General features: G+C 45.2%; 1 protein-coding gene and 1 long non-coding RNA gene across 2 annotated transcripts; one reads left to right on the top strand and one right to left on the bottom strand.

Moving 5' to 3' along the window:
* The first annotated feature begins 145 nt into the window (after positions 1 to 145).
* Positions 146 to 19,692, top strand: LOC132387676 (uncharacterized). The gene is made up of 3 exons (XR_009509980.1): positions 146 to 5,638; positions 9,925 to 10,013; positions 17,042 to 19,692. It is a non-coding gene; the product is annotated as an uncharacterized LOC132387676 (long non-coding RNA).
* LOC132387670 (zinc finger protein 229-like) lies at positions 5,632 to 7,858 on the bottom strand. The gene has a single exon (XM_059960046.1). It carries the CDS (start codon positions 7,740 to 7,742, stop codon positions 6,453 to 6,455), a length of 1,290 nt encoding a protein of 429 aa, XP_059816029.1. The 5' UTR covers positions 7,743 to 7,858; the 3' UTR covers positions 5,632 to 6,452.
* Positions 19,693 to 19,893: the final 201 nt, after the last annotated feature.

The raw sequence follows: 19,893 nt of genomic DNA, 5'->3' as shown, positions 1-19,893 counted from the left end.
AGAGTTGATATTGGACCACTGGAAAATGATGCTCATGGGGTACAAATGGGGAAGAGATGGTAGATGAACTTGATAGGTACTTTGCATCCGTCTTGTCCGTGGAAGACACCACCAGTGTGCCAGAGATCTATGAGTGTCAGGGAACAGGAGTGAGTGCCATTGCTATTACAAAGGAAAACGTTTGAGGCAAACACAGGTTCTTGAAGTGGATAAGTCACCTCAACCAGATGGACTACATCCCAGAGTCCTGAGAGAGGTTGCTGGAGAGATAACAGATGCATTGGTCATGACACGTCAAGAATCACTTGATTCTGGCATGGTCCCAGAGGACAGGAAGATTGCAAATGTCAATCCACTCTTTGGGAAGGGAGGAAGGCAAAGTAAAGCAAATTATAGTCCAGTTAGCCTAACCTCAGTGGCTGGGAAAGTGTGGAGTCATGATAACAGTTGAGGTTTTGGTGTACTAGGAGACTAATGATATAATGTCAAAGCCAGCATAAGTTCTATACAGGGAAATCTTGCCTGACAAGTCTGTTACAGATCTTCGAGGAAGCCATAAGCAGGATGGACAAACGAGAGGCAGTGGATATCATTTACTTGGACTTTCAGAAAGCTTCCGATAAGGTGTCACACATGAAACTGCTTAACAGGATAAATGTCAGAAGTAATACTGGCATGGACAGAGGAATGGCTGACAGCCAAGAGGCAGCGAGTGGGAATAAAAGGGGCCTTTTCTGGTTGGCCAGCAGTGATTAGTTGTCTTCAGGGGTCAGTATTCGGACCGCTACTTTTCACATTGTTTGTCAATGACTTGGATAATGGAACTGATGGCTTTGTGACAAGGTTTGCGGATGATACAAAGATAGGTGGAGGCGATGGTGGTGCTGAGGGAGCAATACGTTTGCAGCAGGACACAAGTTTGAAGAACGGGCAAATGGAATACAAAACTGGGAAATGTACAACAAAGCATTTTGGCAAAAGGAACAATGGTGAACTATCATCTGATTGGGGAGAAGGTTCAAACCACAGATGTACAGAAGGAAATGTGATGATGATGATGATGATGATGATGACGTCGTCGACTCAGGACTGACTCAGGGCAGCGTCGGGCATTTTCGTGCCTTACAAGGCGCGGATCGGAAGGTTGTGTGGGGCGCTACTCCTCACACAGACATTTCACAGTATCTTTCTTTATTTGATGAGGTCGAATTGCGAGCTCAACACTCAATCCGGCACGAATGGAAAGCGTACAAGGGAGCGACTGTATTCGAACCCAGGGACCTCCGTTACGGAGTCCGGCGCTGACGTCACTACGCCACCAGGACCTTGGGCAAGACTCCCAGAAGATTAGTTTACGGGTTGAGTCTATGGTAACGAAGGCAACTGCAATGCTGGCTTTATTTAAAGTGAAGTAGAATATACTAGCAAGGAGATAATGCTGTTACTTTATAAGAGACTACTCAGGCCACACGTCAGAACATAAGAAATGGGAGCAGGAGTCGGCCATTGGCCCATTGAGCCTGCCCCGCCATTCAATAAAATCATGGCTGAACTCAGCTCCATCTACCAGCCTTTTCCCTATAACCATTAATTACCTTATTCTGCAAAAACCTATCTAACTGTATCTTAAATATACTTCGTGAGGAAACCTCAACTGCTTCCCTGGACAGAGAATTCCACAGATTCAGCACTCTCTGGGAAAAACAGTTTCTCCTCATCTCCGCCCTAACTCTTCTCTCCTGAATCTTGAGGCAATGTCCCCAAGTTCTAGTCTCATCTACCAATGGAAACAACTTTCCTACTTCTATCTTATCTATCCCTTTCAAAATTCTGGGTATTTCTATAAGATTCCCTCTCATTCTTCTGAACCCCAGAGAGAAAAGTCCCAGGCGACTCAATCTCTCCTCATAGGTTAACCCCCTCATCCCTGGAATCAAACTGGTTCACCTTCTCTGCATTGCCTCCAAAGCCAGTACTGTCTATCCTTCCTCGTGTACGGAGACCAGAACTGCACACAGTACTCCAGGTGCGGCCTCACCGGTACTCTGTATAGTGGCAGCATTACCTCCCTGCTCTTGAATTCAATCCCTCTACCAATGAAGGGTAATATTCTGTTAGAGTTAGAGTATGTGGGACTTCTATCTTAGAAAATGTGCGTTGTCATTGGAGAGAGTCCAGAGGATCTTCAAGAAGATGATTCCGGGAATGAAGGGGTTAAGTATGAGAAGCGTTTGCCAGCTTTGGGCCTGTACTCCTGCACTGACTTATGTTTAGTAAATGTGGGTGGAGGGTGTTCAGAAGCTGCAGAAGGCTGTAAATCTCGTCACCTCCATCTTGGGTACGAGACTACAAAGCATCCAGGACATCTTTAGGAAGCGGTATCACAGAAAGGCAGCGTCCATTATAAAGGACCTTCAGCACCCAGGACATGCCCTTTCCTCACTGTTACCATCAGGTAGGAGATACAGAAGCCTGAAGGCGCACACTCAGTGATTCAGGAAAAGCTTCTTCCCCTCTGCCATCCGATTCCTGAATGGACTTTGAAAGCTTTGGACACTCTTCAATATACAGTATTTCTGTTTTTACACATTTTAATAAACTATTCATCACACATAATTGATTTACTTGTTGATTACTGTTTTAATTAGTTTATTATTATCTATGCCAGAATATGAATTGCATTGAACTGCTGTTTGATTATTGTTTTAATTCATTTATTATTATCTATGCCAGAATATGAATTGCATTGAACTGCTGCTGCTGTCAACAAATTTCAAGCCAAATGCCTGTTGTAATAAACCTCATCCTGAATCCTGAATCTCACTGAAACCCACCGAATGTGGAAAAGTCCAGATAGGGTGTATGAGGAGAGGCCTTTTCCTATGGTGGGGGTAGCCATAACAGAGGGCACAGCCTGAAAGCGGAGGAGCAACCTTTTAGAGCAGTTAAGGAGGATTTTATTTAGTCAGACAGCAGTGAATCTGTGGAATTCTCTGACACAGATGGCGGTGGGGGCCAACTCTGTGTGTACATTTCAGGCAAAAGCTAATAGTTTATGGATCAGTCGAGGCATTACAGGATATGCCGAGGAGACAGGTGCATGGGGTTGAGTGAGAACCGGGATCAGCCATGATAGAACGGCGGAGCAGACTCAATGGGTCTGACTGGCCTAATTCTGCTCCTATGTCTGATAGTCTTATAATGCGAGTGTCTTACACAGTGAAGATTGACACAAAATACTTATTACATTCGGCCGCGATTTCTTTGCCCTATTACTAACACGCCATCATCATCTTCCAGTGGTACAATATCAACTCTTCCCTCTCTTTTACCCTTTATATATCTAAACAACTTTTGATACCTGATATTATTGGCTCAATTACCGTAATTTTTCATCATGTCTCTCCTGTGTGTGTGTGTGTGTGTTTTTGTTGTCTCCTGTTGGGTATGTAAAAGATTTCCAATCCTCTCACTTCCCACTGTTTTCTTGCCATATTACGTGACCCCGCTTTTGCTTTTATCAAAAACAGGAGAAAATCTGTGGGTGCTGGGAATCCAAGCAACACAGACACAAAATGCTGGAGGAACCTGGGAGGCCAGGCAGCATATATGGGAAATAGCAAACAGTCGACGTTTCGGGCCGAGACCCTTCATCAGGACTGGGAACAAAGAAGATGAGACATCAGAGGAAGCAGTGTGGGGGTGAAGGGGTGGAAGGCGTGGTAGGTGATGGGTGACACTGGGAGACGGGGAGCAGTGAAGGAAAAATCTTCTTTGGATTTTATTTCCTTAACGATTCTCCAAAGATCATTGCTAATGCCTCCACATCACTTCAGCCACCTCTTTCAGATCTCAGGGGTGTACACCATCTGGTCCAGGTGACCTATTTACCTTCAGACCATCTCTGTATCCCAAAGAACCTTCTCCCGTGTAACGTAACTTTACACATTCTGACCACTGACATCTGGGACTTCCATATTCCTGCCAGTGTCTTCGAGAGATAAGAGTGATGTACAAGATTTATTCAGTTCATCTGCCATCACCTTGCAGCCCCACCCCGTTTCTACCTCTCCAGCATCATTTTTCAGTGGTCCGATATCCACTTCAGCCTCTCTCTTACAATATATGTACCTGAAGAAAAATTTGGTATCCTCTTTAATATTGCGGGTAGCTCATCTATGTATTCCATCTTTGCTGCCTGACAATGACGGAAAACGTAGTTTACTTTATTCAATGTAGTCTTGTTTTTTTTAGTATGTTTCAATTGCGCTTAAGCCCAAAGTGCATAGAGATATGTAGGTAATACATGATACTTATGGGGTATTAGCCTTCATAAGTGGAGGAATAGAGTTGAAGTGTCGCGAGGTAATGATGCAGCTCTATAAAACTCCAGTTCGGCCACACTTCGAGTACTGTGTCCAGTTCTGGTCGCCTCACTATAGGAAGGATGTGGAAGCATTGGAATGGGTACAGAGGAGATTTACCAGGTTGCTGCCTGGTTTAAGGAGTATGGATTATGATCAGAGATTAAGGGAGCTTGGGCTTTACTCTTTGAAAGAAGGAGGATGAGAGGAGACATGATAGAGAAGTACAAGATATTAAGAGGAATAGACAGAGTGGGCAGCCAGCGCCTCTACCCCAGGGCACCACTGCTCAGTACAAGAGGACATGGCAAGGGGAGGGAAGTTCAAGGGGGATATTAGAGGAAGGTTTTTCACTCAGAGAGTGGTTGGTGCGTGGAATGCACTGCCCGAGTCAGTGGTGGAGGCAGATACACTAGTGAAATTTAAGAGACTACTAGACAGGTATATGGAGGAATTTGTGGGAGGCTATATGGGAGGCAGGGTTTGAGGGTCACCACAACATTGTGGGCCGAAGGGCCTGTAATGTGATGTACTATTCTATGTTTTATAATCAATACATTATTTCAGATAGGACAATCCGTACGAACCATTCGAATATAATATTACAGGATTAATAAGCAGGAACAACTCCTCCAATAGATAAAACCATTCCAAACACATACATTCCTCAACCAGTGGAGCACCTTACCACAGGCATTGTTTGTGTCATCAGTCAGACAACCGAAAGATTTTCTCTATCAATCAGCTTCCAAATGTTGCTACTCTGTCATTCGTTGACACGCTCCGCTGCTGATTCCCTTCTCCTTATCATACGTTCTTACCCCGACCGTCGTCCAGAGCCCCAAACTCTGCCTTGTGCAGACCCGCCTCTGGTTTCTGACCCTGCTCCGTTGAACATCCAAACAATGGTTTCGCATTCTGCTTTCAGTCTTTAGAGGACAGTGTGTTTTCAACAACACTTTAGTAGCAGTGGAAATGACCCATAATGTGGAAATGAGCCATGAATAAGGAGGTTAACTCCCAAATTCATTCTTCCTCAGCTCAGAGATTTCAGGGGTAAAGAACATCTCAGACAGAACTGCAGTCAGCTCAATTTCTTCAGTCTGCAGAAAATTCAGGGAAACCTCTTCACCCACAGGATGGTGACTGTTTGGAACCCATCACCACAGGGAGAGCAAGAGGTGAACAACAGGGGAGGACTTAAAAGGACTGTCCTGGAACAGAATCACAGGCAGGGTCCAGCCGGCATGAGTTGACCCTCCACTGTGCACAAGGTGTGTTATAAATTCATTACGTACCGGAGACAGAGTTTAAAATAGAACTGACTTATTTGTCTCAGAACCAGAATATTAAACTCCAGTCCCATTAAAGGTGAATGTGCAGCAGAAGAAACTCCTCCCATGCCCAGTGACCAGGGTGCAGAACTGGGTGTGGTGAGCAGCAGCAATAATTGCAGAGTTCAGCACCGACAGTCAGTCTCGAAATTGCATTCAGCAACGGTGATGGAAAAATATCCAGCATGCAGCTTATTGAAACTTTCTCCCTGGTGTGAACCCGGTAGTCTGTCACAAGTATAACAATGTTTAGGTTACGACTATAGAAAACAGGGATTTGGAGTGCGGGTCTGTCCAATGAGAGAAATGTTCCTTCTTGTGAGTCTGGAAGAGAGATTTTCATGGTCTTTTGCTGGGGAGAGATGAGAAGATGCGAATGGAGAGAGTGGGCTCTGTTTCTTTTTTTTTGTTTTCTTTACTAACCCTATAGTCAAAGTAAGAATTATAAATCTCAATTGTTTAATCACATATTGTGTACCGTTTGTTATTTCGGGGTACAGTACTGATTTGTAACAGGGGATGCATCATGCAGCATCCACCCAAATGAGATTTCTTAAGTTTGGCCGGGCTGGGGCCGGGGGCAAATTAAGCTATATCAAGCTGCTAGCTAAAGTGAGAGTTACATAAGCTTAGATTACTTAGTGAATCACTTCCCACATTCACCGCAGGTGAACGGCCACTCCGCAGTGTGAACTTGCTGATGCCCATTTTGGTTGATTTGGCTGAGAGAAACTTTTCCCAAAGACTGACCAGTCTACTCAGTGTGAACTCGCTGGTGTCTCTGTAGTTGAGGTGACCGAGTGAATCCCTTCCCACAGTCTAAGCAGGTGAACGGCCTCTCCCCAGTGTGAATTCGCTGATGTACCTTCAGTTGGGATGAACAAGTGAATCCCTTCCCACAGTCTGAGCAGGTGAACGGCCTCTCTCCAGTGTGAACTCGCTGATGTACCTTCAGATGCGATGACTGAGTGAATCCCTTCCCACAGTCTAAGCAGGTGAACGGCCTCTCCCCAGTGTGAACTCGCTGATGTACCTTCAGTTCAGATGAGCAAGTGAATCCCTTACCACAGTCTGAGCAGGTGAACGGCCTCTCTCCAGTGTGAACTCGCTGGTGTACCTTCAGCTTGGATGACTGAGTGAATCCTTTCCCACAGTTTGAGCAGGTGAATGGCCTCTCTCCAGTGTGAACTCGCTGATGTACCTTCAGTTGGGATGACTGAGAGAATCCCTTACCACAGTCTGAGCAAGTGAACGGCCACTCCCCAGTGTGAACTGACTTGTGTACCAGTAGTTCGTGTGACAGAATGAATCCCTTCCCACAGTCTGAGCATGTGAATGGCCTCTCACCAGTGTGAACTCTCTGATGTCCTTTCAGATTAGATAAGCAAGTGAATCCCCTCCCACAGTCTGAGCAGGTGAACGGCCGCTCCCCAGTGTGAACTCGCTGATGTAACTTCAGAATAGATGACTGAGTGAATCCCTTCCCACAGTCTGAGCAGGTGAATGGCCTCTCTCCAGTGTGAACTCGCTGATGTACCTCCAGTTTTGATAACTGAGTGAATCCTTTCCCACAGTCTGAGCAGATGAATGGCCAAACCCCAGTGTGAGCTCGGTGATGTCCCTTCAGTTGGGATGACAAAGAGAATCCCTTCCCACAGTCTGAACAGGTGAAAGGCCTCTCCCCAGTGTGAACTAACTTGTGTGCCAGCAGGTTGGATGACCGAGTGAATCCCTTCCCACAGTCTGAGCATGTGAATGGCCTCTCACCAGTGTGAACTCGCTGATGTTCCTTCAGTTTAGATGACTGAGTGAATCCCTTCCCACAGTTTGAGCAGGTGAACGGCCTCTCCCCAGTGTGAACCCGCTGATGAATCTTCAGTTTATCTGAGGAAGTGAATCCTTTCCCACATTCTGAGCAGGTGTATGGCCTCTCTCCAGTGTGAACTCGCTGATGTTTCTTCAGGTTAGATGACCAAGTGAATCCTTTCCCACAGTCTGAGCAGGTGAACGGCTGCTCCCGAGCGTGAACTCGCTGGTGAGCCATTAGGTCAGATGACTGAGTGAATCCTTTCCCAGAAATTCAGCAGTTGACCAGCCTCTGCCCGGTGTGGTGTGAACTAATTGGTGTGTCCACTGGTGGGAAGACCGACTGAACCCCTTCTCACACAAAGAACAGGTGAATGGCCTTGCCCCAGTATAAACTTGCTGATGTCCCTTCAGTTGAAATGTCCAACTGAATCTATTCCCACTGTCTGAGCAGATGAACAGGTTCCCCCCCCACCACCCCCGTTTAAAATGGCAGGCATGGCAGTCAGTCTGATAATAGAGTGAATCCCTCCCCACAGTCTGAGCAGGAAGGATGATCGAGTGAATCCCTCCCCACAGTCTGAGCGGGAAGGATGATCGAGTGAATCCCTCCCCACAGTCTGAGCAGGAAGGATGACCGAGTGAATCCCTCCCCACAGTCTGAGCAGGAAGGATGATAGAGTGAATCCCTCCCCACAGTCTGAGCAGGAAGGATGATCGAGTGAATCCCTCCCCACAGTCTGAGCAGGAAGGATGATCGAGTGAATCCCTCCCCACTATCTGAGCAGGAAGGATGATCGAGTGAATCCCTCCCCACAGTCTGAGCAGGAAGGATGATCGAGTGGATCCCTCCCCACAGTCTGAGCAGGAAGGATGGTCGAGTGAATCCCTTGCTCCACTTCTTAAATATCTGGACAGAGACAGCAAAACTGGCGTGTAGTGTTCGAGATTCCCGTAGACAAATTCCTTGTCATTTTTAACCTGTAAAAAGATTTACAGAATCAATCAATGGGTGTAGGACAACATTTCAGATGAGATCACTTGAGTTGTCATGGTGTGATCTGGCAACACACTCTTACAATGAAGTTCAACCCAAGTTGCAGAGAGAAATCATCTTCTGACTGGGCAGAGTGCTGGTACCTGGAATGACCATCAAACTCTCTGATGCTCTTCCTGTGTCTATAAGAATGGGGCATTTCTGCCATCTCCAATCTGTGACCTGGCTCAGTTTGACTCTCTCCAATGGTATTATTCACTGTTCCCACTGAGCTGCATGGTTTCCTGTTCCCACAGTAACTGAAACACTCTCACACAAAAAGCCAGCAGTGCATTCCATGCACCCACCACTCTCTGTGTAAAAAAAAAAGTTACTCCTGACATCCCCTCGGTATCAATTTTCAAGCACTTTAAAACTCTGCTCTCTTGTGTTAGCCATTTCAGCCCTGGGAAAATAACCTCTGGCTATGCACATGATCAATGCCCCTCATCATCTTATACACCTAAAAAAGCTCTTAACCAAAAAAAAGGACATTTTACACATTATACGTAATCGAGTTAATCTGCACTCTCACACAATCTGTGTAGCAGGCCTGTAATGGGTAATGAAGGATTTTCTCACCAGAGCTTTTGTACATTGTCCATATGTGGTTTGCTTGCTAAACTATGCTTCAAAAAGTCAGATTTGCAAACATCACTCCACTTCTTCCCACTTGCAAATTCTCCAGCAACTTTTGCATCGCCACAATGCACACAGGTAACACCAGTTTCTATATTGGACATAAATATTTCCCCTGAACCCTCCTGAGGAATTGAGGATATATAAACAAAATCATTTTGAACCTATGAAACCTCTGGTCAGAAGAATAATTGGTACTGAATAGGAATTTTGAACTGATGTGAACTCAGTTTTCAGCATTTAGCTAAGACAGGCTCATTACCAGTTCTCTGAGGCTTGCAGAGAGACACACTGAGAGCTGATAGCATTATACATTGTACTCATGTTTGAGTACGTGGAGGAGGACTCCCTGATAAGGACAGGAATGAACTTGTTTGTTATTAAATCAGGGCCTTGCAAAGGGAATAACTGACAAGGACGAGACTGTACATCCATCTGTAATTAAAACCTTGATTTAGTTAACTCTCAATTCTAAGTAATTAAGTTTTGCACCAACAGACTTGGGTGTACCAGTTCGAACAACATATTGCAATAGTAATGTATGGGCTTACTATGTACTATGTACAGGCTGTAACCTGACTAAGTCAGTCCACTTGTAGACAGTGGCAGTGCTTACGTGCCTACCCTTTGACAACTGGGTCTCAATCTCCTGCAGAAGAATGCACAACAAACTGTGGTGATGATAAGAAACTGGACTCCTGAGTTTTAATTGGACTCAACTTTTAACATTTGTCATCACGAACAGGATCCCAATGCAGGGAGTGCCAAGCAGACGGGCTGAGTAAGCGGCTGGACCACTCTGGGGACTGCAGAGACTGACCGGGTGCCCAATAGGTATTTTACCTTTTGTCACTCTCCGTTACTTCATTTGGAGGTACGGTCCCTCACCCAAGGCTGATTGCTTAGCTTGACGGGATTGGGAAAGAATCTGTCGAGAGGCTCGTATAAGGATGGCAAAATTTTGCTAAGTGGGCATGTGGCAGTACCAGGTAAATTTTACTAAGTGGGCAGGAGGCAGACATGCCAGGTAATTTCATTAATTGAGCAGGAGGTGCCAGCCGGGTAATGTTACCTGATCGATAATTGAGCAGGAGGCTTTGTGCCGGGTAGATTACTTAGAGGACAGGGGTCAATTGCAGTCGATTGATGCGAGTGGGCCAGGAGCAGCCCTACACAATATGTCTGAGAGTTTTCCAGGCAAGGAAAAAGATTTTCAAATGTTGAGTGCAGCGCTGAATAAGAAATTGGGGAACAAAATGTGGCCACTGGGGGGAAGGGAAACTGGGATATTACATCATGAGAACAAACAGTCAATTTGATATGGAAAAAGAACTGTGGAAAGAAGTGGAAATTGTTGAAAGGGAGTGAAAGGAAAAGCAGATATGAAGTGGAACAGTATATTATTAGCAAGTTGGAGTAAGAATGCATGTGATAATGGGATAGAGGTATATACTGCAAAGATTGGGAGACACTAAAAGTGAAGTGTGAATGGGTGGATGTGCGCCAAAAACGAGAGCAGGAAAAACAACGTAAGCAAACCAATGCCGGCCCAGATAGGAGAGAAGGGCAGGAACGTCAGACAGACGTACTTTATTGACCACGAGGGAAATTGGGTTTCGTTACATTCTGATAGGGAAACAAGGGATCCCAAACCCATGTCTGTCATACTGACCCTGCTTGAGGACAGTGACCGTGATGAGGAGTGGGAACCCCCCCGTACCTCTCCTACCTTACCAGGGGCCAAGTGCACCCACTGCCCCCAAACACCAACGATGGCCGCTCGGGTAAAACAGCAGGACAGGGAAGTGGGGGGGGGGGGGTGGGGTTGCCACTTTACCATGAGATCCTGAAAGGGAATACAGAGGTTTATTCCGAGACAGGGAGGGAAGAATCCAATAAAACCCCAGAGTTAATGGCTCCACAAAGACAATTCCCACCCGAATGCTGCCCAATCCACGAGCAGGAGGAGGGACAGCCCTCAGTGATACCTGTGTATGCACCCTGGAAGCCTCAAGAAATGATAATGATCATGAATCAGGCCCCAGATAGAAAAGAAAATCCAGCACAGTGTGTCCACAATACAAAAATGTTTAATGCGACTCCACAAGATTTATTCAGTCTCTGCTGCATGATTCTCTCAGCTGCTGAGGGGAGGAAATGTAAGGCAGAATTGAGATACCAAACCTATCAGGAGTTACAGGCGGGAAACCATAATGGGAATGAACAGACAGACCAGATCATTCAAGCCTTGGAAAGGGCTCTCCAGCAACCTGTAAACATTAGTAAAGTACTTGAATGCAAACCTACCCCTGGGGAATCGGGACCAGACTATTGGGAATGATTTGTGGCCTGCTATGGCACTTTCACAGGAGACCAAGCCTTTAATAATGGGAATCTGTCCCCCCAGTTTAATGCCCTACTGTTCTATCGCTTACCAATATAGATAGCCAACATGATTAAAAATAATATGGATTGGCCTGGCAATGACCGAAATCGAATGCGACGAGCTTTGACATATCATTGCGAACCGACTTTCGAATCCCGATCAACCTTGAAGAGAACTAATATTAAAGGTGAATATGTTCAGTGGAAAGAAGGATGCGAGTGGGCTATATCTGGGGATCAGAAGAAATGAAAGCTACCACGGGACAGGTGGGGAAGACAACCCGCTTAGAAATGGACAAGCAAAGATGCTTCCTACTGTGATTTCCACCCCTCAGGAAGAGCCCAATGTAATATTGCAAGTTGCTGGAATTCCAGTTCCATTTATGATTGATATGGGGCAACCACAACCACTCTCGATCAGGAAACAGTAACAGAAAAGGGATTCCAGCTATCAGACGCTACAATCACTCTGTCTGTCTTTGAAGGCATAGGATGTACGTGTTCACATAACCAGCCACTGCAGGTGGAATTCCAGGGGAACCAGTGTGAGGTTTCATTTACAGTCACCATCAGTCGGGGGTGTAATCTTGTAGGGAGAGACGCTCTGTCTGTTGGAAGTCGAGAGCCTATGCACAGATAATGGCATCACCCTGCAACTAGCGAACAACCAACAGCTTCCCCAATTTCTGACCCCCCCCCCCCCCCCAGTGGTGGGCACTTAATCTGGACCCAACTGAGTTTGAACCCCTCCTGCCAGTGGCCGACTCTCATGTGACTCTGTGCTTTGACACTAGGGGGTGCTCAACTGAGGAAAGCCATATTTATGCAGCCCTCGAGGGGCAGAAGTTCCCTTTCACGGTGCTTGGACAGGTTAAAGGAAGAGAGGGCAGCTCATTACTGTCTGAAGTTCTGGATTTCCTTTTGCGACAGACAGGACTGGTGGCTGCCCATACCAGCATCAGGGTTTGCCCTGGGTTCCCTGACTACACCCTGACAAAACAAGCCTCCAGCACGAAAGGAGACTGGCAAGATTTCCTGTGGGCCATCTCCGATACTTGAAGGAGTCGGAAGTGAAGACGGGACATCTAGTAAAACTCTCTTTTAATATTGACAAAACCCAAGATGTTGTACCACTTCTCTGGGCAATTTCAGGCCATGAAGTCGGCCGCACCAACTGCCCCCTGTCTGGATCACAGTGAAAGAAGGACAGACTCTCCCATCCATTCTGCAATACCCCCTCAAGCCTGAGGCAACTTTTTACGAGGATGGAATCTCTTCTGTGGATCCAGCAGGGAAACGATGCGATAGTGATGGACAGTGAAGTAACTGAACAAGCCTCTTTTGAAGCAGCTGTCTCTACCCAGAAGGCTGAGCTGTTTGCTTTGACTCGTGCCTGTATCCCAGGAACAGACAACAGTGGGAACGTTTACACAGACTCCCGTTAGGCATTTGGAATTGCACATCACTACGGGGCTCACTGGGAACATGGGGATTCCTGACTTCCTCTGGCCACCCCATTAGTAATGCCACCTTTGTAAACAACTTACTCACCATTCTACAGCTACCTCGAGCTTTGGCTATTATTAAATGTGCAGCCCACGCCCGCATGTCTAACCTGGTCACTGCAGGCAATGCTTTAGCAGGTTAGACAGTGAAAAGTGCGGCACAATCCTCGGTAGTTGTAGTCCGCTCGGGTTCCCGTCAAGCAATCCTCCGTGACTCAAGCAGAACGGGTTTGCCAGACATGAGGGAGGTGCGTACTTTTCAGGGGGACGCCTCTAAGGATGAGCGCAAACTGTGGTCCCAGATGGGGTTCCAGAAAGACCCCGATCTAGGTTTTTGGATCACCCCAGTGGGACAGGTCTGGGTTCCTACACAGTTTTTACCAACATTGGTCAATTATGTAAATGACTGTACACACTTGGAAAAGGAGGGAATGGTTGGTAACCTGTACACTGCACATTGGGTACGACTCCCTTGACAGGTGAAACTTTTTCGTGTCTACAAGTTGATTTCATTGAATTGCCTCGAGTACATTGCTATAGATACTGCTTAGTTATTATAGATGTGTTTAGTAGATGGGCTGAAGCTATTGCAACTACCATTAATACTGCTGTGACTGTTGTGAAGGTTTTATTATGGGAAATAATTCCCAGGTATGGCCTGCCAGAGATGCTGAGCTCTGACGATGGCCCACAATTTGTGGTGAAAGCAAACGAAGGGGTATGTAACAAACTAGCTATCCAGCAACAATTCCACTGTGTACACCACCCACGGGCCGCTGGCAGAGTGGAAAGAGCCAATGGCACTCTGAAGGGTAAACTGGCCAGACTAACAGCGGAGACTGGACTCACTTGGTTGAAGGTCCGACCATTAGCCCGATTCCACATGAGGGTTACCCCACAGGGGTAAATAGGGTTGTCACCAGCTGAAATCATTTCTGGACGGCCCACGAGGACACCCTGGGAACAAAGTCTCGGGATTAAAGGCTAAATGAATAAGAATAAGGAACCTTGGTTCTCGAGGGAACTCTGATAAAGAAAAAGAGAGATGTATGACATGTATAAGAACCAGGGAGCAAATAAGGTGCTTGAGGAGTATAAAAAGAGTAAGAAAATACTTAAGAAAAAAATCAGGAGGGCTAAAAGAAGACATGAGGTTGCTTTGGCAGTCAGGGCGAAGGATAATCCAAAGAGCTACATCAGGTATGTTAAGAGCAAAAGGATAGTAAGGGATAAAATTGGTCCTCTTGAAGATCAGAGTGGTCGGCTATGTATGGAATCGAAAGAAATGGGGGAGATCTTGTTTTTGCATCTGTATTTACTAAGGAAACTGGCATGGAGTCAATGGAAATAAGGCAAACAAGTATTGAGGTCATAGAACCTATACAGATAGAAGAGGAGGAGGTGCTTGCTATCTTGAGGCGAGTAGATAAATATCCAGGACCTGACAGGGTATTCCCTCAGATCTTGAAGGAGACCAGCGCTGAAATTTCAGGGGCCCTGGCGGATATATTTAAATGTCGTTATCTACGGGTGAGGTGCCAGAGGATTGAAGGATAGCTCATGTTGTTCTGTTGCTTAAAAAAGGCTCTAAAAGTAATTCTCGAAATTATAGGCTGGTAAGTTGATGTTGTTAGTGGGTAAAATATTGGAGGAGTACTAAGAGATAGGATCGACAATTATTTAGATATTCAAGGTCTTATTAGGGAGAGTCAACACAGCTTTGTGTGTGGTAGGTCATGTTTAACAAATCTATTAGAGTGTTTTGAGGAGGTTACAAGGAAAGTGGATGAAGGGAATGCAGTGGATGTTGTCTACATGGACTTCAGTAAGGCCTTTGACAAGGTCCCGCATGGGAGGTTAGGTAGTAAATTGGATTAGACACTGGCTCAATGGAAGAAGCCAGAGAGTGGTAGTGGAGGATTGCTACTCTGAGTGGAGGCCTGTGACTAGTGGTGTGCCACAGGGATCAGTGCTGGGTCCATTGTTATTTGTCATCTATATCAATGATCTGGATAATAATTTGGTAAATTGGATCAGCAAATTTGCTGATGATACAAAGATTGGAGGTGTAGTGGACAGTGAGGAAGGTTTTCAAAGCTTGCAAAGGGATCTGGACCAGCTAGAAAAATGGGCTGAAAAATGGCAAATGGAGTTTAATACAGACAAGTGTGAGGTATTGCACTTTGGAAGGAAAAACCAATGTAGAACAGATAAGGTAAATGGTGGGGCACTGAGGAGTGCAGTAGAACAGAGGGATCTAGGAATACTGATACAAAATTCCCTAAAAGTGGCATCATGGGTAGATAGGGTAGTAAAGAGAGCTTTTGGTACAATGTCCTTTATGAATCAAAGTATTGAGTATAAGAATTGGAATGTTATGGTGAGGTTGCATAAGGCATTGGTGAGGCCGAATTTGGAGTATCGTGTGCAGCTCTGGTCACCGAATTACAGGAAGGATATTAATAAGGTTAAAAGAGTGCAGAAAAGGTTTACAAGGATGTTGCCGGGACTTGAGAAACTGAGTTACAGACAAAGGTTGTATAGGTTAGGGCTTCATTCCTTGGTGCTTAGAAAAATGAGCGGAGACTTCATAGAGGTATATAAAATTATGATGGGTGTAGATATAGTGAATGCAAACAGGCTTTATCCACTGAGGCTAGGGGAGAAAAAAACCAGAGGACAAGGGTTAAGGGTGAAGGGCAAAACATTTAAAGGGAACATTTGGAGGGGGGCTTCTTCTCAACTGGTTCTGACAGAGGCATAACTGGTTCTTCTGGGCACATTCTGTCTCACTCCCAACTATTTCCTACCTTCCTTTGTGCAGGTATGTAATGTCTAAAGGACCAGTGTTTGAGTAAATGAGACTCACCAAACTTTCTCCTGACTGAATCACTGGAATCTCCGAGTCAGATGGGTTCTCTCCAGTCGGTGCTCTCAGTCCTCGGGCTGGTTCACTTGTTGCTGTTCCCTCGTCTTCAGTCGTGGTTTTTCTTCCAATAAATCTCTCACTGCAGGTCTAACTTTAACATGTAAGACAATGAAGCACATTAACAATACAACGGAGGACCAAATATTTCTGCTTAATGTTACTAGGAACAGAACTCACTGAACTTTAAACGTTGAAGGCAAATATAATGATCTCAGTGAACAATCTTTTATTGTCCCTCACATGAAATAGACAATATGGGATGAGAAGGAGCCATCATTCAGTCATGGTAAGACATAAGACAAAGGAACAGAATTAGGTGATTTGATCCATCTGGTCTGCCCACCATTCAACCATGGCTGAAGTTTATTCCAACACCATATTCCTGTCTTCCTCCTGTAACCCTGAATCTACTTAGCAATCATGAGTATATTAATCTCTGTCATAAATATACCCAAATGGCAGCCTCAATCAGACTCTGTGGCAACAAATTCCACAGATCAGACATCTTTTGGCAAAAAAAAAATTCTCAACTGAATTTTAACAGGAAGCATCTTTATTCTGAGACTGTGCTGTCAGATCACAGACTCTCTTAACCATACGTCCCTCCACCACCGCCACCGTCCCTCTGAACTCCATCGAGCACAGGTCCAGAACCATCAAATGCTCCTCATACATAACACCCATCATTCCTGAGATTATTCATGTGAACCTTGTTAGCCACAACTGTACTGAAGACATTTCCAGGAATAACAGACAAATTGGTACCAGGATAATTGACAGGGAAAAGTTGTGCTTTCATTACTGTTCTACTATCACATGTGCTGGCGCGTGGCCAAGTGGTTAAGGCATTGGTCTAGTGATCTGAAGGTTGCTAGTTCGAGCCTTGGCAGAGGCTGCGTGTGTGTCCTTGAGCGACGACACTGGTGCCAAGCTGTATGGGTCCTAATGCCCTTCCCTTGGACAACATCGGTGGTGTGGAGAGGGGAGCCCTGCAGAGACTCTAATGGAGGCCTACAAACTATCACAGCCATTTTCATTTCCAGGTTAAAAAAGGTCCATTTCATGAAATATAAACCAAGAAATAAAAAGAAACCAGAATTACCAGAAACACTCAGCAGGTAAGGAACAGCTTACAATACAATTCAATTAATAACATTTCATCAGATTGAGTTCAAACATTTTCAGTTTTTAGTGCAGATCTCCAGCACAGCTGCCTGATTTCCACTGTGCACGAGCACTCCCAGTACACTTTGCTGCCAGTAAAATGCTGCAGTGTGTCAGCCCGTCACTGTTCATAAACTAGCACCTCCACAGCAATGCACAACAGAACTAGGACCTGATGACTCTCCGACATTCCAAACAACAATAACCGATTCTGGAAATGACTCAGCGAGGCCAAAGGTACAAAAGAACACTTCACAATGAAGACAAGGTTTAGAAGAAAGTTTGCTGATATATAACATTGAGGAGGTGGGATACAAGGCGGACTGAGGCTGACCCAGATGGTTGATGTATATCACTGAAACGGTGGGGGGGGGGGGGGGTATGAGGAGACTGGACAGAGGTTGAACAAGATGAACAGATGGAACCAGGTGGGAGAAGGGATCAAGGACGATCACTGATGGTCCTCCAGCAACACATAGGTACTGAATGAATAGTACATACTATCGTACAAAAGATTCTAAAATGACAGAATTAGCTAAAATAACAAGAGCTTTGCCGGATATATTTTGACCCTCACCAGATTTTTGTCAACCCACCATAGGAAGTTTCCCATCCGGACACTTCACGCTTTGAATGGTAACTACTCTGCCCATGACTGCGAGGAACTGGTAAGACCTTTGGATCCAGATCAGCACATCACAGAAACCATTCTCCCCCCTAGACTTGCCAGTCCCTTGGTAAAGCAGGCAGTGAAATCAAAGATCCCCACAACCTGGGTCATTCTCCTTCCTCACCCACCCCAATCCGGGAGGAGACACAACAGGCATAAAGCTCCAGGACAAATGTGAGGAGCCTCAGGAAGCGCGGCGAGTTCGGGGGAAGTTAACGGGACTCAGTGACCAAAATCAGATTTCCCAACACAACATGGAGGATGCGTGACCACCCATCTGGAGATTGTAAACACGCACAAAGAGATCGTTACTTCTGCGGTTAAATGGGAGGGGCAAATGAGATCATGTGACCGGTGAGGTCGAACACCCCAGGCATAGTCTCCAGCTTCCCAGCACTCTGTGGAAATAAACAAACTTGCCCCTCACATCTCCTCTCACCTTAAATGTGTCAGACATTTCAAACCCCAGGTAAAACATAACGTCTGTATCTACTCCTCTCATAATCTTGTAAACTTCCATCCAGTCTCACCCCAGCCTGGCTGTTCTGGAGAAAACAACACAAGTTTGTCCTGCCTCTTGTTAAAGCTCATGCCCTCTAATCCAGGCAGTTTCCTGGTACACCTCTTCTGCGCCCTCTCCAAAGCCCCGACATCATTCCGAGAATGGGGGCGACCAGAACTGTATGAAACACTCCAGATGTGGTCTAACTAGTTTTACAAAGCTGCAACACAACTTCATGAGTTTTGAACTCAGGGCTTCAACTAATAAAGACAACCATGCCATTTGCCTTCTTGACCATCTGATCAATCTGTGCAGTCTCTCTCAGGAAGCGATGAACTTGGAGTCTAAGATCTTTCTGATCATCAACACTGTCCAGGGTTTTGCATTTAACACTGTACTGTCTCATACATTCAGGGCTGCAGTGCTACCAGAGCGGAGTGCCACTCCAGCACCTCTGTAAAAAACAGTCAAAATAAACAAGCCGGAAATTTAACAACGGCCGCATATTAAATAGAGGGAATCTTACAGAAGCGGGGGTTGGGAAGAGGGGGTGTTGGCTGATGGGGAAAAATACCACTAATAACTTTAGGATATTTGATCATTTTTGGTGAATTTTTTTATTTAGGTATTTGTGAAATTCCTTCTCGCTCGACCTGTTGTCCTAGGAAGCTGGGAAATACCTGTACACAAATGCGAGCATTTTTCTGCTTTTTCAAATGGGTACCATTGGATTCCTTGAAGAAGCAGGATTAGGCAAGGAATGATCATGGAAATCCAAGTTTAATAGTTGAAAACAATGAAAGAAAAATTCACTGCTCGCTTATCTTTGTCCTGATTTTGAGCAAATACACAAGCTAATCATCCAAAATCCTCTTCTACACCTAGATAAATTAAATCTTGTTTTACAAGCCAAATGGAATAAAAGACATTCCTAGGCTTTAAGCTAGTTTTACGTCATTTCAGCTATCATTAATAGTGGATCAACTCCTTGGCCTCGCTCCACCAACTGTAGTTGATTGAAAAGAGGCTCTTTTTCTCTTTGTGTTGACAGGAAAAAGAGTAATTTAGTGAGGCAATGAACGAGATGAAATGCATTCCCAAGACTCCCAAATGGTTGCTCTCCTCCCCGTTAACATTTATCACTTCCAAAATACAATATTTTCTATTCGTATAGATTCGATAATAATGTATGTAAAGATTCAAGCCTCTTCAATTTTTTATATATTTAAAGACCAAACAGGATCTGTAAAGGTTTAACCATGTAACACCCGACCTGTGAGGATATTGTGAGTATCAACACTCACAGGTACACTTCCCATCCAATCATTTCTGCGAGAGAAATGGTACGAGGCAGTTGCCAACCTACCGCTTTTGAGACTAATATTCAGCAATATTCGTGGCTTTAGCAATAGTTCATCAGACGTTCTTTTTCATACTTGATTACTTGGTTCCAATTTAGGTGGCTAAAAGTGTAAAAAAAATGAATGGCTTTATTTCTGTTATTTTTATACCTCTGAGGAACACTGCTAAGCGCTGTGGGCCCTGCTGTCTGCTTTGAC

Source organism: Hypanus sabinus, unplaced genomic scaffold (assembly GCF_030144855.1).
Source record: "Hypanus sabinus isolate sHypSab1 unplaced genomic scaffold, sHypSab1.hap1 scaffold_209, whole genome shotgun sequence".
Classification (NCBI taxonomy): domain Eukaryota; kingdom Metazoa; phylum Chordata; class Chondrichthyes; order Myliobatiformes; family Dasyatidae; genus Hypanus; species Hypanus sabinus.
This window is presented reverse-complemented; position numbering and strand designations above follow the sequence as displayed.